The 24572-nt window shown below is 35.4% G+C and overlaps 1 protein-coding gene across 4 annotated transcripts in view; it reads right to left on the minus strand.

The window, feature by feature from the left end:
- Nucleotides 1–24572, minus strand: part of MSH3 (mutS homolog 3) — a 188583-nt gene that overhangs the window by 42861 nt on the left and 121150 nt on the right. For all 4 annotated transcript variants that reach the window (XM_087862031.1, XM_087862032.1, XM_087862030.1 and 1 more), the window contains exons 18-19: nucleotides 21687–21794; nucleotides 14361–14472 (exon numbers count right to left, since the gene is read on the minus strand). In XM_087862031.1, coding sequence (XP_087718157.1) covers nucleotides 14361–14472; nucleotides 21687–21794 — 220 coding nt within the window. The remainder of the gene's footprint in view (nucleotides 1–14360; nucleotides 14473–21686; nucleotides 21795–24572) is intronic.

Raw genomic sequence — 24572 nt, forward strand, 5'->3', positions numbered from 1 at the left:
CCTTCGGCTTAGGCCATGATCCCAAGGGCCTGGGATCAAGCCTGCTTCTCCTTTTCTCTCTGCCTGTTGCTCTCCCTGTTTGTGCTCTCTGTCAAATAAATAAATAAAATCTTTTTAAAAAATTGAATTAAAATCAAATGCTATTCACCAAAAGAGGCCATTAAGGAAATGAAAAGCTACAGAAGATTATATTATACATTTCTCAAAGACTCAAAACCAGTATACAAAAAAAACTTCTACAAATCAAAAGAAAGATAACCTGAAGAAAAATGGTCAAGAAAACTTTAATAGAACATGAAAAAGAAAATACATAAATGGCTTGGTATAACTCAGTGACAGGATTACAAATAAGCAAAAAAAAAAAGCCATATTCAATAAACCATGATGGGACAATTGGGTACCCATGTAAAAAAAAATAGAGTTAGGCCTGAATCTCACAGAGGTCCCAAATCAAATCTAGATAAGGGAATTAATTGTGAAAAGCAAACTATATAAACTTATAGAAGAAAACATGGAAGAACAGCTTAATGACATCAACGTAGAGAATGACTTATTGAATAAGATAGGAAAAGCAACATAAAAAATATAAATCTATAAGGGGAAAGACTAACACATTTGATTAATTTTTTAAAAAATTCTATTACGCCATCAAACACAAAATGAAAAGGTCTAAGATAAAGAAGTAGTACTCCTACATAATAAAAACACCAAAACAATGGAAAAATGGGTAAGGGACATGAATACGATATTTATAGAAAAAGAAACGCTCAAGGCCAAAAACATATCCTTTTTTTTTTTTAAAGATTTTATTTATTCATTTGACAGAGAGAGAGACAGCTTTTTTTTTTTTTTAAAGATTTTATTTATTCATTTGACAGAGAGAGAGACAGCTATCGAGAGAGGGAACACAAGCAGGGGGAGTGGGAGAGGGAGAAGCAGGCTCCCAGGGGAGGAGCCTGATGTGGGGCTCGATCCCAGGACTCTGGGATCACGCCCTGAGCCGAAGGCAGATGCTTAACGACTGTGCCACCCAGGCGCCCCCCCAAAACATATTCTTAATCAGGAAAAGGAAAATGAAATCCCAGGATTTTTCAAGGGACCTATAAGTTATCCCTAACATTCAAATGAAGGAAACAGTGAACATTTTTGAAGGAATAATTTTTAAAAGACACTTTCACATTCATCATATCATCAAAAGGCTTAAATGTCTACTTCTACAGCATGTTGGAAGTATATGGAGAGCAATTTGGAAATGCCTAGTAAAGACTCTGTATACTGGTCTACATGACCCAGCAATTCCTCTTCTAGGAGTCTACCCTAGAAAAATACACAAGTACTCAGAAAGATATTTATGTTCACTCTAGTACTGTTTGTAGTCATAATAGACAAAAAAAAAAAAGCAATGTAATTGTCTATCATTAGGAAAAAGAATAGATCTACTTTGTACAATTATGAGAACAATCATTTACAAAATAGCATATGACAGGTTCAATGTGCCATATTTATGTACATTTTAAAAACACACAAAATTATATATTGCTAAAATACAAACATATAAAAGAATAAAAATATGCATAAGGATAACAAGTAACATCAGGATAATAGTTACCAATCAGATAAGGAAGTTAAAGGGGAGGAAAAGGGATAGCAGTTAATTATGCATAACCTTAGCTAGATCTGTAACACTTTATTTACTTTAAATAAATCTAAAATTCATATCACATAAGGTCACTCTCTATGATATCTGAGTGAAGGGTAAGTGTCTGTTACACTGTTTTCTATACTTTTTCATTTGCTTGAACTATTAGGTAGTTAATTTAAATCAATTATCTTAAGATTTATTTCATGAATAATCATCATGAACCATCAAATAACTCTTTATAAATCCATTAATATATTTAGGAAAAATTTACATAACTTCCAAATGACATTTAATTATTTGGACTTCCAGTATATTTACATAAAAATAGAATACTAGATAAGAAACCCCACATTATAGAAAGTAAAAGAATGTAACACAAGGCGGAATAACCCACACAAGGGTTACCTATGCCACGAGGAAACCCCGAACTGTGAAGGCACTGTTGGTGGAGCTGCCTGAAGTGGAAATTACCAAACCCAAAGAGCAATGTGGGTGGGTGATGGAAGTGCAGAAACAAAAAAAAAAATTTTAAATAATTTAGGAAACCTACGAGGAAAAAAATAAAAATATACACCTTTTATCCTGTAGACACCTTATTTCTTCCAATGCCTTGATACTTATTGCTTGATTCAGGGTCTTCAATGGGAATAAAAAATTTGACAGGGTACTGACAGGTCGAGATAGCTCTGGAGGTTTCAGTTTCCTCAATTCTAAAATGAGGGAGTTGCATTAAATGACTTCTCACCCTCAAATTCTATGACCCTCTGAAAAATATTATGTCCAAATTCAGGCATATGACACAGCATGTGGCTCTGGGTTGAACTGAAGAGGGGAAGCTGTGGAATTCCTTTACACAAAGTACCTGGGAAAAATGGTACATAGTGACCCCAGTCAGATGTGTGGTCACTTCTGTGGAAGTGGTCTTTCCAGGCCTATCCAGGATCTAAAGAACTCAGACAAGAACTAGAAGAAGCTTTAAGGAGTGAAATGCTTTCAACTCAACTATTGGTAGGTAATAAAGTGGTTGCTTTGCTAATAAGCACTAATATTTTTACCTGCAATAGGAGATAAACTATATACTGGGCACGCTCTAGTAAATGCTAGTGGGAAAAAAGAGACTATGAAGATTCAGGAGGTATCCTTGATGCGTAAACACCTCTTGTCTCCATCTCTGGTGGGCCACTGCAGTGGATCCTGACTAGTCTCTCTGCTTCTCTGCCCACAGATCATTCTCCACCTTGCAGTCACAGTGACTGTCTTAAAAATTAAAACAGAATTTGCTTCCTGCTAAAAGCCCTCGAATAGCTCCCCACTGTACTGATACTAAAACCCCAACTCCTCATCACGGCCTAAAGACCATGCCTGCCTGTCTGGCCTAATCTCCTCTCACCCTCCAAAGGTTAACTCAGCACTGGCAGGCTAGATTTATGTCTTCTTCCATTCCTGCCTTTGGGCATTTCCACAGCTGTTTCTTCCATCTGGGATGCTCTTCCCTGAGATTAGATCCTTTTTGTCACTGAAGTCCAAATTCAAACATCAGCTCCCAGGAGAGACCTCTTCTGACCACTCAACCTACCTTAAGGCCCTCTAACCTGTCACACTCTATGATGTCAACCCATTTTATCTTCTTTATACCTTTCATCCCTCTCTGAAATTTCCTTAATTTTCTTGTTTACTTAATACCAATGTCACTGCTAGAAAGTAAGCTCCCATGAGAAGAACTATATCATCTTGTTCACCCCCACTGACTACAACAAGGTCTGGCAAAAAGAAGGCACTTAGTAAGTACTGGTGAGAGGCACTGCAACAGGGATATTCACCACCCTTACGGATCAAAAAATCATTTGCATTCTCTCTAGAGGTGAGTCAGGAATATGTGACTCCCTTCCCTCTACAGTTCCCAAGATCCTCTACAGTTCCCAAGATGACAGACTAAGTGAGGAAATGATCAAGAAACCTCGTATATCTCATGTATGCATCTACCTTTCAGCATGGACCACACATCAAAAGGTCCCAGATGTGAAAAACACATTAAATCTATCTGGAAAACCAGTTAGGATGAGTAAGCATTCCAACAGAATAGCCAGAAGCTGAAAGTTGGCAAAAACTACTTTTTACCCATTCTGGAGCCTACTGAAGTTCCCAGGGATGCATCAAACTGGACAGCCTAGATGACACCCACATCTGTGCCAGGCACTAAGCATGATGCCGCACACAGAGCAAGTTCGCAAGAAAACACAGATGGGGCGCCTTGGTGGCTCAGTTGGGTAAGTGTCTGCCTTCAGCCCAGGTCATGATCGCAGGTTCCCGGGATCGAGCCCTGCATTGGGCTCCCTGCTCAGCGGAGAGTCTGCTTCTCCCTCTCCCTCTGTGCTCTCTCTCTCAAATACATAAATAAAATATTAAAAAGAGAAAGAAAGAAAGAAAGAAAGAAAGAAAGAAAGAAAGAAAGAAAGAAAGAAAGAAAGAAAGGAAGGAAGGAAGGAAGGAAGGAAGGAAGGAAGGAAGGAAGAAAGAAAGAAAGAAAGAAAGAAAGAAAGAAAGAAAGAAAGAAAGAAAGAAAGAAAGAAAGAAAACACGGATGGATGGGTGGATGACAATAAATCAACACTTAAGTATTTCACAAAGGGGACTGTGGACGGCATCTACTGCCTGAATAAACCTTTAGGGAAGCTAGAGTTCAATCTTTAAAGTTTTTATCTTAGTACTGGTGATGTCTATCTAGACAGCGTCAGTCAATAAGATCTTAGTATTACATACCAAGAATCAAACACTGAATCTAAACCAGTAAGTTTTAAGATAACTAATCAATTTCCACATTGAATGCTGTCTTCTGTGAAAAGAAAAGATAAAAGGCAAATGTGAAGGTATCATAAGAAAATCACAGCTAACAAGTGCCATGGGTAAGTATGCTCATGACTGTATAGGCATCACATCATTTTGTTCTCACAACGGTCTCGGGGTCATACAAATACTACCGTATTCCCATGCTACGGGAGAGGAAACGGGCTTGGGGAATCTAAGGACCTTGTCCAGTCACATGGAGCTATAAGTAGCAGAACGGGGATGATAAGTGAAGATCATCCCCTGACAGATGTCTCACAGGGGATCCCTGCTCAATGACAGGGAGTCATAGTCACTGCTAGATAGAAGAGCTGCTCTAGTGCAGGGCCAGCATCCGTCGGTCCATCGTGGGGTAGACTACAAGGATGGTCAGCCAGAATATCCCTCAAGTCAGGAGATGCACAGCAAAAAATAAATAAAATAAAATAAAATAAAATAAAATAAAATAAAATAAAATAAAATAAAATAAAATAAAATAAAATAAAATAAAATAAAATAAAATAAAATAAAATAAAATAAAATAAAATAAAATAAAATAAAATAAAATAAAATAAAATAAAATAAAATAAAATAAAATAAAATAAAATAAAATAAAATAAAATAAAATAAAATAAAATAAAATAAAATAAAATAAAATAAAATAAAATAAAATAAAATAAAATAAAATAAAATAAAATAAAATAAAATAAAATAAAATAAAATAAAATAAAATAAAATAAAATAAAATAAAATAAAATAAAATAAAATAAAATAAAATAAAATAAAATAAAATAAAATAAAATAAAATAAAATAAAATAAAATAAAATAAAATAAAATAAAATAAAATAAAATAAAATAAAATAAAATAAAATAAAATAAAATAAAATAAAATAAAATAAAATAAAATAAAATAAAATAAAATAAAATAAAATAAAATAAAATAAAATAAAATAAAATAAAATAAAATAAAATAAAATAAAATAAAATAAAATAAAATAAAATAAAATAAAATAAAATAAAATAAAATAAAATAAAATAAAATAAAATAAAATAAAATAAAATAAAATAAAATAAAATAAAATAAAATAAAATAAAATAAAATAAAATAAAATAAAATAAAATAAAATAAAATAAAATAAAATAAAATAAAATAAAATAAAATAAAATAAAATAAAATAAAATAAAATAAAATAAAATAAAATAAAATAAAATAAAATAAAATAAAATAAAATAAAATAAAATAAAATAAAATAAAATAAAATAAAATAAAATAAAATAAAATAAAATAAAATAAAATAAAATAAAATAAAATAAAATAAAATAAAATAAAATAAAATAAAATAAAATAAAATAAAATAAAATAAAATAAAATAAAATAAAATAAAATAAAATAAAATAAAATAAAATAAAATAAAATAAAATAAAATAAAATAAAATAAAATAAAATAAAATAAAATAAAATAAAATAAAATAAAATAAAATAAAATAAAATAAAATAAAATAAAATAAAATAAAATAAAATAAAATAAAATAAAATAAAATAAAATAAAATAAAATAAAATAAAATAAAATAAAATAAAATAAAATAAAATAAAATAAAATAAAATAAAATAAAATAAAATAAAATAAAATAAAATAAAACAAAACACTGAAATTGTCACATGTTAATTTCTAAGACTTGGGCATCAGCTAATTTTCTACAAAAAAGCCTTCCTTCCTTGACAGGTACAGATATTGACATCTATCTTCAAAAAAGACTCATGGTAGAACTATTTTTATAATAGTTGCAGACTGCTGAAAAAGTCTGGCAGTTTCAAAGTGTTTTATTCCCTGAAAATGTCAATCAATAACAGGTTACAGTAAGAGACTCCCTAGTGAAAGCCTCCTCCAGAGAAGCTCTTAGCCATCCTTGCACTTTTAACCCAAGGGGAACTACAAACACAAAGGGGGATAATGAGGCTGGAGAGGAGCACAGGCTGTAAGCTGACATGCTAAGGAAAGGGTCCAAAGCCTTCTGATGCCTGGATGCTGTCTAATTTACATTTCACAAAGAGCTAGTTGTTACTCAACCTAAAGCCCTCATTTCGTGGATGAAGAAACTGAAGAGTACAGTGGTTTATCCAAGATGATAATAAAATAACAGCAAACTGAGATTTGAATTCATTCCTCCAAGCAACTCTCCCATTACCTCTGTTACCAACAAGTGGTATGTGATAAGAGTTTCAAAAACAGAACAAAGAAAGTGCTAGGATTAAAGAGGTTCTTTCTTTCTTTCTTTTTTCTTTTTTTTAAAGATTTTATTTATTTATTTGACAGAGGGAGAGATAGCCAGCAAGAGAGGGAACATAAGCAGGGGGAGTGGGAGAGAAAGCAGCAGATTCCCAGTGGAGCAGGGAACCCGATGTGGGGCTCAATCCCAGGACCCTGGGATCACGCCCTCAGCCGAAGGCAGACGCTTAACAACTGAGCCACCCAGGTGCCCCCAAAGAGATTATTTCTTTTTCTTTCTTTTTTTTTTTTTTAAGATTTTATTTATTTATTTGACAAAGAGAGAGACAGCCAGCGAGAGAGGGAACACAGGCAGGGGGAGTGGGAGAGGAAGAAGCAGGCTTCCAGCTGAGGAGCCTGATGTGGGGCTCAATCCCAGGACTCTGGGATCACGACCTGAGCTGAAGGCAGACGCTTAACGACTAAGCCACCCAGGCGCCCCAAAAGAGATTATTTCTGGCCAGAGTAATGGTGAAGACTCTGAGGAGGCAGTAATATCTTTTGGGTCGTGAGGGAGGAGTAGGAATTCAATCAATGGAGATGGGTTATAGACAGGAAGACAGAAGAAAGAACATTCTGGGCAGAGACTGCAATATAGGTCAGAACACTTTTAAAAATAATCAGTTATCATACAAAATATGCTTTATCTCACTGTGTCAGAAGCAGGAAGAAATGGGCACCAGGGAAGAGAAGTAACAGAAAACAATGTTGAAATGCCACTGATGTTTTCTTTATTTTTTAACAATGTGATCCCATGATCATACTATGTGAAAAATACATTTATAGAAAAATCTATGAGAATAATCCAAGCACGGAATTAAATTAAACTTAATACTCAGACATATTTTTATGGTATGCATTATTGTTAGTCTGCTTGGTAATTACGTACAAAGAGTCAACAGCTTATGAATATTAGTACAATTAGTCTTACTTTTATACAGCCAAAGCAAGCATTTCTGGGGTAGCTAGAAGAATTTGTCTGGGAGAAGGGAGGAAATGGGAAGCTGGTGATCCTTAGTCCCCTCTAGAACTCCCTCACCTTTACCAGTTTCAAGCATCATTCATGTAACAAATATGTGAGCACCTACTATGTGCCACACAGTGCCAGGCACTGAGGTGCTTAAAGCCCCTTCTCAACCACAGCAGAAGGGATCGTGACCGGGATTCTGGTCTCCACCCAGTCCCACTCCACAAGAGCTGGGCTATGGACTTCCCTCGGGCCACAGAGATCCACAGGTTCAAGTACTTCCTGGGAACTTCTCACTTTGCACATTCAACTCATTTTCTTCCCTTCTACAAATCGAGAAGCTGTCAACCACAGTATTCCCACTCTCTCTCCCAATAAGGAAAATTTATATTATTTACATTAAAAACAAAAAACAGGGACACCTGGGTGGCTCATTTGGGTAAGTGTTTGCCTTTGGCTCAGGGTATGATCCCAGGGTCCTGAGACTGAACCCCACATCAGGCTCCCTACTCAGCAGAGAGTCTGCTACTCCTTCTCCCTGCTGCTCCCCCTGCTTGTGCTCTCATTCTATCTAAATAAATAAACAAATAAGTCTTTAAAAACAAAAAACACAAACTAAAACCCCAACTTCAGTCACTATCAAAAATCCATCCGCTAGAAAGTCATTTGGTTAACAAGTAAACAGTCCTAAGAATGTAGTGGATTACAGCAGCGTTTTCCAAGCAGGATGTCCTGGCAGCAGTGGGGGAGAAGCAGGCTCGATCTTAGGACTCCAGGATCATGACCTGAGCCAAAGGCAGACGCTTAACCGACTGAGCCACCCAGGTGTCCCAAACTCTTACCATTTTCAAGGTGTGCTGCAAAGTGAAAAAGACTGAAAAAGCACTGGCTTGCCCTAGAAGACTGTTGTGTTTTGGGAGATGGTTCAAGGCCACTCAACTTGGGTAACCTCTGGCATGTCAACTTTCCCATTCTGGGCCTTGTTTCCTCGTAAGTAAGAAGCAGCAGTTACACTAAATGACCCCTAATTCCCCTTCTAGTTCTACAGTACAATTATTTAGTAAATTGTGATATTCCCATATAACTTCCTGAAAAATAACATTTTGTGGGTGAATAAAAGGCAAAAATTTAAAATGAAATTTGAAGACTGTTCAAGGCTTGCGGGTAATCCTTATTTATTTAACAAATATGATCAGGTGCCTGCTAAGTGTGAGAGAACTGTGAGTGACAGTGGGATTCCAACTAAACCAGAGAAGTCTATTCTGTTCTCGTGAAACTCACAGTGCACTGGGAACCACAAACAAAGGCAGTTACAATTTACTGGGTAAGTACTAAAATGGGGAGAAATATGAGTGTTACGGGTAAGTGATGGGGTGCCCAACCAGCACTGGTTAGGAAAGGCTCAGTGCAGAAAGTGACATCCAAGACAAGCCTTCAAGAACAGCAGGAGCTAGAGGGTGGGGTGGGGTGGGTTGTGGGTGTGTGTGAGGCAGGAGTGGATGGTGTGGGGAAAGATGACATTCTAGGCAGAGGGAATACCATCTGCCAAGTCACAGAGGCACAGCAACTTGGGAACTATATGGCTGGAATTTTAAGGATGATTTTAAATGAGAGAGTGTTAGGACAGGTTAGGAAAAGCCCTGTGGCTGTAGACTGGAGAAATGAATTGGAGAGGGGCGAGATGGAGGTGGGAGATCCCGCGCTGCTGAGTCTACAAACATTCAGATTATGTAATGAATCAGAGAAGGAAACAAAAAGAGGATTTAAAAGAGTATTCCTTTAAATTCTGCTTGGAGAAGTCAAACTGAGGTTTCCTAGCAGACGCAACAGAGCAAGGTCCCAGAGGATAGAAAGGAATATACAGTAGCCTCTGGTTATCATTGTAACAAGTGTGATCTTCAGATTAAACTATAACTCTAAATTCTGAACATAAGGTAGGGTAAATACGTTTAAAAGATTCTTAAAAAGTTTGGGGCACCTGGGTGGCTCATTCAGTTAAGCGTCTGCCTTCAGCTCAGGTCCTGATCCCAGAGTCCTGAGATCGAGCCCCGTGTCGGGCTCCTTGCTCAGAGGGAGTCTGCTTCTCCCTCCCACTCTGCTGCTTGTGCTCACTCTCTCTTACTCCCTCTCAAATAAGTAAATAAATAACCTTAAAATAAAATTTAAAAAAAGATTCTTAAAAAGTTCTCATTTAAACCTACTTTTAGTGTATCTAGGCCTTCATTGTTAGTGCCTGAGAGGGTCTTTTCATCAGCCTTCTTTACATTTTCATATAATTTCCCTGACAGATCCAGAATCAAAACTCCTGTACATACGTCATGATCATTCTAAAATCCGTAACTTCGGCTCAGACTGCTCTTCTGGTCTTCATATCCATCCACCCACCTTCACATCAGGATCTCCACCCAATGTACCCCAAACACCTCAAAGTTCATAGTTCCTGTTTATCCTTTGCTATATTCTTGCATTCTAGAAAAGCTAATATATAGCAGGTCAATATCCTCTACTTTGAAATGCCTGTTTAAGTTTGGTGCCAATTTTTTCTACCATGTAATCTATTAGTTCATGGCCTTTGTAAGTATTCTATTAGTGTTAATTTAATTGGGTGTGTCTCCCACCAGATTAGGGAGGTATTCTGTCTCTTTCTTCTGTGTAATCTGACCTAAGCACAATACTGAATAAAGTGTGTCAAAATCTCTAACAACAAAATATTCATAAAATAATGCTAATAAAAATTCAAAATAAATGCCAGATTATGAAATGTGAAGAGTATTCTTAAAACTGGGAGAAGAAAAGTAGGCAGAAAGTTGGCTTGTTCAGAAGGACTATAATAAGTTCACATAACACAGAATCCAGAAAAGTACACTTACAATCACATGTACAAAAGACCATTTCTTAAAATTACATGATTATCAAAAGCAACAATGTCATTTGACTTTCAGGAAATTATTTTCAGGCTATATTTTATAATTAACACCTATAAAATATTTTAAATTGAGTTTTACATAGTAAGTTCTTTTTCAACACTAACCCTATATATAAATTTATACCCTGCAAAATAGAATGCACTTCACCATAGCAACAGTTCTATATCAACTCCTACTCAAGTTAGAAAAAGCATATGTAAAAGAAATGAATATTCTGGAATATTCTGAAGTGCCTACTGGGGAAAAAAATCATCCATTTATTTTGTAAAAATTTAAATATAAAAGTTTAATGTTTCCTTAAAACGTTCTTATAATTAGGCAAAAGGCTCTTTTAGTTTCTCAAATTTTGCTTTATTAAATAGTATAATACATTTTTAAAAGAAAGCACAAGAAGAAAGAAATAACGAAAAAATGAAGGAAGAAAAAACCAATGTCAAGGATAACATGCTTGGGATTGAGTTGGTGGGCATGCTGGGGGATGGGAACAGTAACAGGAAATAATATTTAAGTGATTTATAAATAAAATATAAACCAAGGTATCAAATGTTACAACTATATTTCTTTCTCAAGAAAAGCTATACCCCACTGGTATTATGAGAACTGAAAAAGAAATTCTTATGTTCACATAGTCGTCTTTTAAAAGTCAATGAAGCATCAGGAAGTGTTAACTTGGCTTGATAAATTAGGTCAATTACAAATTCCCTAATGAGAATGAACAAGTTTATAGACTTTGGGGATCAGGTTATACACTACCAACAAATTTATGTACTCCATCAAAATGCAATATTAAACTAAACATAACTGAAAGCATTTCCTTTCACTCACCACACCTGCGGCCAGCCAAGTTCACCATGTGCACACCTTTGTCACAGCCCAAGAGGGAGTACACTCTGTTATGTTCTCAACTCCCTTGCTGTTCTGGGCTTCCTTTCTCTGACCAAATTTCTTTTTTTTTTTTAATAATAATTTTTTATTATGTTATATTAGTCACCATACAGTATATCCTTAGTTTTTGATGTAATGTTCCATGATTCGTTATTTGCATATAACACCCAGTGCACCATGCAATATGTGCCCTCCTTAATACCCATCACCGGCCTATCCCAGTCCCCCACCTCCCTCCGCTCTGAAGCCTTCAGTTTGTTTCCCAGAGTCCGCAGTCTCTCATGGTTCATTCCCCCTTCTGTTTACCCCCCCCTTCATTCTTCCCTTCCTTCTCCTACCAATCTTCCTGCTATTTCTTATGTTCCATAAATGAGTGAAACCATATGATAATTGTCTTTCTCTGCTTGACTTATTTCTCTGACCTAATTTCTAGCTGTTCCACTACATCCCAATTCTCCCACTGACCTCTGAAAAATTCCCAAATCCTTCTATGTTCCTAATATCCCTGTTTAACATTTCCTCCAAACAGGCTTAAACTGAAACCTAGCTATTGTTCACTTCATTTGGAAGCTGAGCTTTCTACCACATCCTGCCACACATCTCAGAGTTCAGAGGTTCTTTCTTACGTGTTCTCACATGTTTCTTTAGAACCTGACCACCCCCTCTGCTTGTCCTCACTTCAGGCCATCGACAAACTTCCAGGTCACCAGTCTCCATACCTTGGGATCTCTGACACCTAGAACACCTTCACACTTCCCCTACAAATGCTGCGGTTCTCTTAGATGATTTCAACATTTATGTGGGTGACTTTTTCCCAGACTCTGTTTCTTAATCTCCTCATCTCCAAAGACCTTCTCCACTCTGCTACCCATCTTCCATGGCCATACTTAGGACTTGCTGTCTCCCAGAAGAGCACAACCTCCGAAATCTTAAAGGCAGGTCTTTCATTCTCTGACACAACAACCTCTCTCACTTAACTCCTCCCTACATATTAATTCTCCGATCTCATCATCAGATTATTTCACTCAATGTTGACAAAGATGCTCTCACCTTAACCAAACTCTAGTCAGGCTCCTCCTGAGCCCTCTTCACCACTAGGCTTCAACCTCGGCCTATAAAAACCCAGACTTTCAACATAAATGATTTTGTTTACTCCTCCCACTAAGACACCAGAATCAACACTAGCATAGTTTCTTAACAGTTCATGGCCATGTTCTTAGGATGATCCCAATCTCATTTTAACTTCCTACCTGAAAAGGTACAAGACTGGCAGGAAAATTTACGGCTTGTTCCAGCCAAAACGTGATGACAGAGAAGCCCCTGAACCTCCTCTTAGAACAATTACTTCAGAAAGCTTACAGTTATAAAGCCTTTCTCTGCCCCTTTGAGGTGTAACTCTTCTACCACCTAGAAGAGGTGAGTCATCTCTTTGAAATGCAAACATTCTAGAAGATAGCTCTCCCTTTCTTTCTACTGCCTGTATGAGGGCATAAGCTCCAGATGCCAGTCAGTAAACCCAGATGGGTTTCGCATTAACCAGTCCCGTTTCCTGCTTTTTATAATTTCTACTCCCTTGAATCTGCAAGATACCCCTCCACCTCCCGCCCCATTCGTCCTTCCTAGTCCCTCATTCTCCCTTTAAAACACCCAGTCACCTCTGTACAAACTGAAGTTGAGTTCAGTTCACACTGGACTCTTTTCTTAATTGCAATTACATTATTGAATAAAATCTACGCTTGCACCACTTCAATTAGTGTATGGCTTTATCTTTGACAATGTAACTCTATGTAACATAAACACATACACACAGAGGCACAGGCACATAGACACACACTCCACCCCACAAGTTTGCTATTCTTCCCAGCTTCAAACATTCTGTTGCTGGTATTCTCAATCCCTTAGGGAAAAAAAAATCAAAATTCCTTAATATGGCACATGAGCAAGCTGGCCTCTTCCTTATTTCTGAACCCTTCTTTCTCTACACTCTATGCTCCACATCACTCAACATCTTTTACTTCCCTGAATTCACCCTGCTCTGCTTCACTCCCAGCCTCTGCCATGCTGGTTGCTTGACCTGGTACACTGCTCTCCACTTCCCTGGCCTACACTGACTCCCTCTTCAGTTAGTATCTCATCTCCAAGAAACCTTCCTCGATGCTCCGTCTACACTAAGTTAGGCTGAACTGCCACATGCTCCCAGGACAACATGGTTTCCTATATCATGTGTTAGAATAGCCTGGCTACCTTCTTGCTTGATCACAGCACCCTTAAGGCAGAGAATAGTGCCGTCTTGCTTACCACTCTCTGTCCTAATACTTGCTTCACTATCTGAAACTAAATAGGAATACAGACAGTATGTGTTAAATGAATAAATTTTTAGGATCATTAATGTTCCATGAGAGAATCCTAGCCCATATGACAAAGTTCTCATCACTGAAATCAGCTGAAGCATCTCCAATTCTTTCACTGAACATTTTAAAATATTGAAAGACAGGACAAAGCATATAATGTTAAAGACTAACAGAAATTTGCAAAAACTATGGTATGATCCTACCCTATCAGCAATATTTGGGCATTTACAAATGAAAAATATTTATAGGGGTTACCTAGGATAACTAATAAAGACTAACCCTTTCATTGCTAAATCCTTCCATCTATAGATAATCTTTCATTGGAAATGACACCAACTCCATACTTCGTGGTAAATATAAAACTACAGCCCAAAATTGCTACATTTAACGCCAAAGTTAAAACCTGAGTCAATTATAAAAATACTTCTTTTGTATTTAAAAGTTTGGATCAATGTTACAATCTTTTACTTATTTACTGGCATCATGTGGTACTTACTGATAAATTCGTACTGTTGGGAACATACTGATCCTGTTCTCCCAGCAACACGTCAATCACAGGGTGCCGGCCATTTTTAATCACAATTTTCCTTTCTTCTTGTAGAGTTGGTCTGCAAAAAGAAGCATATTTCAATTTACTAGGCATGAAAACTTCCTTTAAAAAAACCTCTAAGGTCTAGCATAAAAAAAAGACTTTAAGAATGCACACCCAGAATAAGGCTTTGAGTACAAAAGTTAAATTTTAACTGAAATGAGAATTGGGAGGACAATTATTATAATAATAGTGCTCGAAGCACAAACTTTAACAGAGTCTTGCAAAGCTCCACTGCTGAAGTCTACTTTATAAGATCCTTTCTTTTCTACTATTCTCTAATATCAATATTTTCATTATTAAAGTTACAGATCAGATTATTGCCATTTAAGTCATTTTCAGTAATAAGCATAATAAAGGAAGTCACTGAAAATTATTTCCAGATTTAATTATTAGTAGAAATTATATGTTGCACTTGGAGATCTAAAATTTTCATATTCTGCTTAACTGAAACATCTTTCTATAGTCTTTGGTATCTTTTACTTTTTTTGATACAAAAATTATTTTTTGCCTTGCTGGTCTTCCTTTTAAAGCTTTTATATTTCTCTGTTTTTATCTACAGCCTTATTTATCAAAACCCCTGTGAGCACTGCCCTCCCCTTATTCTCCTCCCCAGAGATTACCACTGAGCTTAGTGTGGTGTCTACCCTTCCCAACTTTCTTCTCTGCATTTAGGTTTTTACACACTCATTGCACTGGTTTGTGATTTCATTTAAAAAAACAGCAAAGCAAATCAGGATCATACTATAATGTGTTCTTCTACAGCTACATTTGTCCCTGTAATACTCAATACACATTAAAAAAAAATAGGTTTCACCATTTACCAATGGACCCTTATATTTTTCTTAATACTTTCAAGTCATTTTACAAATAATTTGCAGAATTGGCAATAAAAGGGATAGTAAAAACAAAACAAAACATAACAAAATCTCATGACAAATTTTAGTAAGAACTTAAACAGAGCAAATCTCAAATTTTTATTCCACATTTCCCTGATCTTAAGGGCTTATATACTCGGAATGGGCAACACACTCTCAATGTAATTAATTGCTCATCAGCTGTCATGCATGCACCCGGACCACAGTCATTCATAAATACCAATTCTGGTTTCAATACATTTCTAAAATGTTCTAGCTTATCATAATTTCTGGTTCTTCTCCCACTTGCATGGACAAAAATGAAATGCTTGAATTTTTTGAAATCTGTGAAAGCTTATCATTTTGTTGAGGAGAGGGCAGCCATTTTCTTTGCTCCACAATTGCAAAACATTTTCAGTTTTATATTTATAAATACCAAGTTAGAATAATCGATCAAATCAATATTTTTATTTCACATCACCTACTTTCTTTCAATCTCCTCCCTTCAGCACCTGTCCACTTACAAACAGTATCAAGTAAACTAAAGTGCACAAACATCATAAAAGACAAAAGAAGCCACTACATGTCCTTTTAGCAAAGCAGGATGGTTCAGGCTCTTGTCACCAAATATTGCATCATGTGTGCTGCCTTTGGAATAACTAACTGAAGAAGAACACATTTCATTTTGTCCTTATACATTCACACACTGATTCTCGAGTTTGGGAAAATTCATCTAGGATACTGTCACCTGAACATTTATAATCTGAGATTTTGTTTATACAAGAAATTTCATCATCATCAGTAGTATCTAGAGCACTGCTATCTTCCTCTTCACATTCATCTTTTGATTAATCTAATAATTGTGAAATGTCTTCTGTCAGTTTTTTCCTCTTTGCTATTATGGGTGAAAAATTTAAAAATTCGTAATTCTCAACTATGCTCAGTGAACGTTAGAAGCAATAGTTATAATGTGCTAAAGTTAATTATTACATTAATAGAAATTAATTAATTATGACTATAACAGTTACAATAACTATTATAGTTAGACTACAACAGTGCTATTTCCGGTCTTTTATAATTTCCTGAAGGACGATGCAGCACTTTGGGCAATACAATTAGAACAACAACGGATGGTGTGGTAGTGATTTTTATCTTATCTTTGCATCATCATCTTCTAGTTTTCTTATATTTAGACTTTTTAGTAGAAATACTCAATAAACAATAATAAAGTAATTTTTAGGATGATGAAATAGCAAGATGTTCCAGATACAGAAAAGATAAAAATCATTAAAGATCCCAAAGTGCATCTCAGATTTATAAAAGGGTCCAATGGACCCACATGGTAAATGCAAGACAAAATTTTATTCTCCTCTAAAAAAAATGAATTGTCTCTTTGTTCTTTAAAAGACCTTTAAGAAACTCAAAAACTGAAATTAGGTCCCATGGACCCTGATGGCATGCTATACTGAAGACTTAGGATCATTTCGTGTCATATCTTCGCATTCTTTTGAAGCTGCTGCATAGATAAGTCAGTTGTTCTCCACTGTGGAACATTCAGACTGTGTCTAGATTTTCACTGTTATAAACAATATTGCAATGAACAATCTTACATATATGTCCATGTGCATACAAACAAATGTTTCTCGACACTAGAGTAAATTCCTGGTGCACTTTCTAATCATTGGGTATGCATACTTTTATTTTAACATATAGAAATATTATATCAATTTATCTTCCCACCAGCAAGATATGAAAGTTGACTTGTTTCTTCATACCTTCACCTAAAGTAGGTATTATCAAATTTTCTAATTTCTGACAATGTGTTGGGTGAACAGTGTTCTTGAATTGTGTTAACTTGCACTCATTGATTGCTAAGTTCTTTGATTCAGAACTTTCACATGTAAGCACATTTCTGACCTTACTCATAACACTAAGAAATACTACTTTCCTAAATCCTTTTCTTTAAATATATCTGGCTAACTAAATCCCAAGTATGTATACTCACATTTCTCAAAGAAAACAACTAAAGTACCTTCTAAGTACATAATTTAAAACTATCCTTTGGAAAGAGAATTTTAAAACGACAGGAGAAGGACATTTTTTGGATTTCAAAGGTTAATTCTAAAGATAGGATTTTTATCTCGGTGCATTATAAATTTACTATAAAAAAATGAAAGCATCTGCAAGTAATATCAGTTTTAAAATAAAATCCTAGGTGCTCTGCCAAGTGAAATCAATAGATCATTACTCATGACACTGATACGATTTCCCAGAAAGGTTTTCACTTTAGAATAAAATTTTGAGTGATTTGTTCTGCTCTAAAATCTACACTGACTTACTCTGTTGCTCTCAAAATTATATAATGACAAAACACTTCCCAGCGGAATGAGACGCAAATCATAATGTGGAAAGATGAGATGATGCACGAGATTAGGATAGTTACAGCAAGAAGGATATGAAAATTATGTTGATGATACGGCATTTAAGAAGAGCTGAGGAAATCTGGATGCTGTCTGGAAAGAATGAAACATTAAACTTGAACAAATTTATTTTAAATTTTTGAAATTGCATCTTTCTCCTGTAAATGCCTCAGGGAAACAGAATTAGTAAAACAATACAACATCCAGAATAAAAAACGGATAGAAAGACTTAGAATAAGAACTTTTGCCTCAAGGTTAGGCTATGGTGAACAAAATGTCCTAAGAGCATTTAGGAAGAAAAGATGGCGATTACGAAGCCAAAGAATCAATTGGAACTAAGTGCAATAGCTCAAATGCACTCAAGTCTTTAAACAAGCTGGAAATCTCAGGGGGAAAAAAGGTATAAATTTCAGATACCTAAATACTAGCTTAAAATGCATTTTAGTTAAAAGTTTCCTATTTCATGGCTATTTACACTCAATTTTATTTCTGCAAAAAAAAAAAGAGAGAGAGAGAGAGAGAAGTTGATGATATGCCTTGAACTTTATAACACGATTTTTCATTTTAAAATACTCAGGTGGATTTTTCTTAATATATAGTATCCAATTTGGAAAGTATTTTAGCATGTGAAATATTTCCTAAAGTTATCTTCCTAAAAGAATATGTCATTTGGAACAATTCTACTGAGGATAAATAGGAAAGTTAGATAAAGTACAGAAAACAGCTACCTGATGATATCTGATAACTAACAAGGAAGCAAAGAATTAGCAGGACAGGACCTGGGGCAGAACAGAGACCCAGGGAGTGTGCTTGTTGATTTCTGAGGGAACAGCTGAGGGAAAGCAGTATGAACAGTTTGACTCTGGACTGAGACACCAACGGGCTGCACACCAGACAGAGAAACACATTTGAAGTAGTAATGCCAGCCTTGGAATCTTTGAGTCACCTCAAGACCTGATATGGATTAAGTGAGGCCAGATTATTATTAGTGTCTTAAGATGCCTGGTAGAAGCAAATGTGACACTTTCAGGTGAAATACAGTATCAAATTATTTCTATAATGATTCTGCAAATACAATGCCTATAATGTAATCAAGACAACCAGGAATTCAAAAAGATCTAAGAATGGAAATGAACAAAAACAACAGGCAATAAAAACAGACGCACAAGGACTCTAGATATTTGAATTATCAGACACAGACTTTAAGATAACAATGCTTATCATGTCCAAAGAGACAGATAAAATTGAGAACTGGCAGAGAACTGAAAATGATTTTTGAAGAATAAATTACTATGGGTATGAAAGATTCTAATAACCCTTAAGTTTAGATATTTTTATTAAAGATAAATACTTTTTAAAATACTTAATTCTTTCTTATTTTTGAATAAATATGTTTGAATAATATTATCTGCTATTTACTAAGTACTTACCATCTGTCTGGTTCTGCTTAGAAGTTTAATATAGCTCTATCATTTAGTTTGTACAATATCTCGGAGAGGTAGGTACTCTGTTAATGCAGGAACTGAGGGTCAGAGAGGTTAAGTAACTTGCTTAAGGTCAGCTGTCAAATAACCAAGCTAGTATTCAAATCCTTCCTGTCTGATCCAAAGTTTACACTTCAAAGGATATGCCTTAAAAAGAGTTCAAATTTACTTACACAAATCAAGGGGTCTCTTCGTAAATGTACTGGAAAATGCCCAAAATAAGGAGAAGCCCCAAAATGAAAAATCTAGGACCAAACTCGTATATTGTAGATACTCAAAACGTTTGTTAAATCTCAGAGGAGTCTGCAAATTAATCAGTTTTATAATGACATAATAAGGGATGTACTTTCACTCCTCAGCGATTTTGCCAAAACTACAGCTCAATAAAGAATACCTACAACTGTAAGATTTATTCCATTTATTAATTCATAACTTTACTTCTTACAATTTTATATATGAATACTTGAGATTTAAACAAGCATACACAGCTAATTAGTGACAGAGGATGGGCTAGAACCAGACCTTCTGATATCAAAGCTAGATTCTGGTTATTATAATGCAATGAAAATTACGTATTACTTTAAATTACATATTATGTGTAATACATACGAATTTTAGACTTACAAATAGGTATGTACACACACACAGATATGAAAACTTAACTCTGATGTAATAAAACCACAAACCCACAAACACGTTCTGTTCTCACTAGCTGCAGCAGCAGCGGCAGCAAATGGCAAAAGGCCACCTGAAGAGGTGTAAGAAGAGATAAACCAGGCATCAGCATTTTTCAGTGGGAAGAGCTCTGTGTGAAAACATCACCAAGTGTACAGATGGTAGCCGATCCTCTGCTTAACTCACAAATCCATTAGGAAAAATCAGCTTCACAAACCTCGTGCACCAAGAAAGAAGTCCTACTAAGATCATAGTACATAAGGAAGAAATCAAGTCAGCGGAAGATAGACTCTCATTCTTCCAGAACTAGATTCAACCAGAGTATATTTACAGGTCTCATTTTTATGGGTGATGAACTGCACAAAAATTTCAAAGCCCTCTGATGTGAAAAGAAACCGAGTAATAACAAAAACGCAAAGAGCCCATTTTAAACAAAAACGTTGTGCACGGCATGGCAGATCACTCCATACATAAATGGACAGCAAAACAAAATGAAACAAAACAGCAAACTAAGTACATTTTTATCTAAAACTAGGGTAGCCAATTCCTGCAACTCTTCTCTCATAAATAAATAAATAAATAAATAAATAAATAAATAAATAAATAAATGCTTTACAAGAAACAAACCATTTTTTAACATTCACTATGTGTATTATGCTAGGTATAAAGAACATATAAAAAACATATTTGGCACAAACTAGAGAGAACATGAAAGAAGTATGAACAGCAGAACATATCCTCTCAGACATAATGAACTCTGTATGCCAAAGCACTGATAGGCAGTATCACTTCTATATTTTCTTTTTAGACCTCACAATAAGCCAGTGAGTTAAATATTCCCTTAAATTTCCTTAAGTACATGAAAAAATAGGCTTTGTGTTACAGAGTGAATGTTTGTGTCTTCCCCAAAATTCATATGAAACCTAATGTGATGGTATTGGGGGTAAGACCGTTGGAAGGTGATTAGTTCACAAGGGCAGAATCCTCGTGAATGGGCTAGTGGTTTTAAAAAAAAGCCCACAGAGAGCAAAACCCCAACTGGGCAATGCTCCCCAGACCCACAGAGCCACCAGCACAAAACTGCAGCCTGGGAGAGCCACAGGAGGGAGCCCAGGCACAGAGCACCAGCAAATGTGGGACTACCAGAAAGAACCACCTCAGGGGTGGGGGCCCAGGCATAGGACCACCAAAGGGGAAATATGGCCTAGAGTTCTGGGGGCCCAACCTTTGCCCCACAAAACTACAGGACAGGACAGGACTGTTGCCCCAGTGGGTCTGGAAAGTGGGAATCCCTACCCAGTGGGCCTGGAAAGCCGACTAATGAACCAAAGATTTGGCTCAAACTTGAGGTTTTAAACTTAAGGAAGAGCAATTTGATAGCAATAGAGACACTGCCTTGAAATGGATCACACACTGAGTCTCATCCATATCTGATTTATTTGGCATTTAAATGAGACTTATAATTATAAAGTGAAACATATTACAAAGTGTTCAATCAAAGCTAACAAATGAAAGGATTATGCCTTTAAAAAGTGTCACCCACTAAACTGAAAAACTGAAATATATAACATTCACCTCTAGAGTTACTGTGAGCATCTGCTTTCATTGTATTCAATGACAGAGCAAGAAAGGAATCTGTTCATTTTAAATCAAGCTATAGGAGTATGACGTTCAGCTTTACCAAGAGTCCAACATATTTGCATATTTTAATATTTTATAATAAAAACACTAAAATCAATAGGATAATGCCATCTGACCTAGCATTGAAAAGGAGGGGGGAGTTAAAAAATACACTACCTGCAGTAATGTCCTTGCTTAGCGACCTTGGCCAGGGAGAAAATGCAGTCAACAGTTGCTAGGTGATGTACTGCTTTACACAAGGAGTGATAATGTTCACTGAAATTCCTACAGAAGCAACAACAAAAAGGTGAACATACAGATTTCTTAGACCTGTAAAAGCTGCACAATATGCGATCACTTTATTAGCTAAGATGAGCATAAACAAAATAACCAGGGATACCTGACAGTTAAGAAACGTGGAAATTACTCTGGACAACTTTTCAGTTTAATATAATAACTTGATTACTGAGGCTTTTGTTTCATTTGGATAGAATTACATATATTTAAAATAGCTTCTATATAAGTCTACTATTAATACTGTATTGCATATTTCGTTCGACTATGACAAGTCAACTTAGACATAATTAACACAAATGTAGTGATCATTTTCATTCAACTTAAATAACAGGAACTACCCAGATGGGTCAGCTTCCCTTTGTGCTTCTCCTTCATAGCATTATCCAAACTAGGATTAACAGTTTCAGTATCTTTCTCTCACACTGAACTGGAAGGTTCTTGATGGTAGGGTCCATGTTTGTCTGATTTTCCTATCATTATTAGCTCTAACAATCTAGCCCATAACTTTAGTATGCAGTAGACACTGTAATGAATTTCATTAAAGGCAAGCAACGTACTTTTTCCCAGTGATCTTCAGTTATCTTATTAATACATATATAAATTAAATTTTAGATTTATTTTTAAAAAGATAATGATCAGTGCCTCAAATCTTTGGCTAATTAAATCACTTGTGATCTAAAGGCTTAAAAGACTTCTATTGAAAGACTTATTCAGAAAAAAACATAGAAATGTAGGGAAGTGCTTTCCTTCTTTTTTTTTTTTAACTTAAATTATTCCCTTATTTCCTTTTTTAAAAAGATTTATTAATTTTAAGAGAGAGAGAGAGCACAAGAAGGAGGGGCAGGGAGAGAGAGAGACTCAAGCAGACTCCCCATAAGCATGGAGCCTGACGCAGGGCTCAATCTCATGATCCTGAGATCATGACCTGAGCCGACACGAACAGTCAGACGCCCAACCAACTGTGCCACCCAGGCGCCCCAAATTATTCCATTATTTCATATCATAGGTATCCCTTACATCCTTTCAAAGAAGATTCCCGCCCCCCTCCCCAAATAGAGTATTAGGCTGAATTCTTCTCTTAAAAATTATTTCTCAGTTGTACTGTGGGTTTCAGAAACTTTGAGATTTAATCTGTTTCTTAAATCCAAAAGTTTTAGAATGCTTCCTAGCTTGAAAAGAATATCCAGATTAAGCTACTATGTCATCAGTTATTCTTATATTATCACTGTACTGATTTTTTAGAATCTGTAATATGATTTTTCTAGTAATATTGTAAGGTATTCCATGCAAATGACTTTTCCAGATAATAGAAGGAACATTTTAAGTACCAGTCTTATTTTTGTGTTAACTTCATGAATTGAAAAATATATTTATAGTATATTTTACTCTTTGTCTGAATAGACAAAACATAATAAATAGAATTTACCTATTTCTCACTGAATTAAGGTTCATCAAAATACGCAAGAATTCCACTAACAGTGTTAAGAGTCTGCAAAATCCCAAACACAAAGGAGACTGGCCCCTGGCATCAGACAGGCAATGCTCAGTTGCCACCTTAAAGATGACTCCATTTTGAAGATGCTACATGCTACATGGACCTAACATTTCTGAGTGACTGCCCAGTGACATGCCTTGTCATTCCTGGTCTGACTTCAATTTTAGATCTGACTACTGGTTTACCCCTCGGACTGTGTTGTATTCTGCCCCTGTTCTAATTACTGACCCATTTGGTCGTTCCTATCCTGGCACTCTGTTTTGCCAGAGAGTGGCCACATTTGATGTCTCTGCTCTTGTCTCTCTCGAATATGAGTATCAAAGTATCTTTGGCACTAAATACCGGTCATTTTTTTCTTCACTCTCACTCCCTGCTTTCCAGCTCTTGTCCAGGCCACCAAGACCGTAATTAATTTGCTATTATCTGGGAGCCTTAGGTTGAGGGTAACTTATCCCTCATGCTATTCTAGTGTTTGGGATTGAAATGAGGGTACTCTCAGTGGGTACCATTTCGGTTAAAAAAATAAGAAAAAAGAAAAGGCAGAGAAAGATAAGGTGATTCTTTTGATATAGACAATAATGTTCTTTCTCAAGTCAATTATATAAGAGGTGTGAACAAAATGAAACACTATCATAAACCTTTAAGATCATTATCATAACCTAGGAAGTCTTGTTTGACCTCTTGATCTTTGTCTATTTGCTATACTTTCCCAAATTTCAAAAAGATTATCCATACCTAGAAAAATAACAAGCTAAAAAACAGGCAATTCAAATAACGGTCTGATAAGACTGGTTTATGTCACAACATGCAACTTATTCACTAAGCCACTAACCAATTCAAAGGTGAAGCCAAGGTACTATGATTTAATCTCCTGTGAAAAGATACTGCCACATTCATAGGAAATACAAACATTAAGATACTTGGGTTCTAAAGCTATTAGGACAATCTACCATCAGATGTTGCCCAAGGATATCTGAAATCAACAAAAAAGGAAAACGGTTTATTTTTTATTTGCAAATTTATTTCTAAAATATTTACTGCATGAGAGACATTATAGTTCAATTTTCAAAAAATCTCCAACTGACAAGATTATTCAACATCCACAGTCCATCTTCTAGGAATACAGAAGAAGACGCATATTTTTTAAGAGAAAATTCCGTTTAGAATTTCTTACAGCCTTGATTTCTTGCAATATTTTTGATCAAAAGTAATATGACTAAGGCATAATGATTAGCATCTCAATAAGAGACAAATACATGTGCATAGCTGAT

Source organism: Ursus americanus, chromosome 5 (assembly GCF_024610735.1).
Source record: "Ursus americanus isolate L20-20 chromosome 5, mUrsAme1.1.p, whole genome shotgun sequence".
In the NCBI taxonomy this organism is placed as follows: Eukaryota; Metazoa; Chordata; class Mammalia; order Carnivora; family Ursidae; genus Ursus; species Ursus americanus.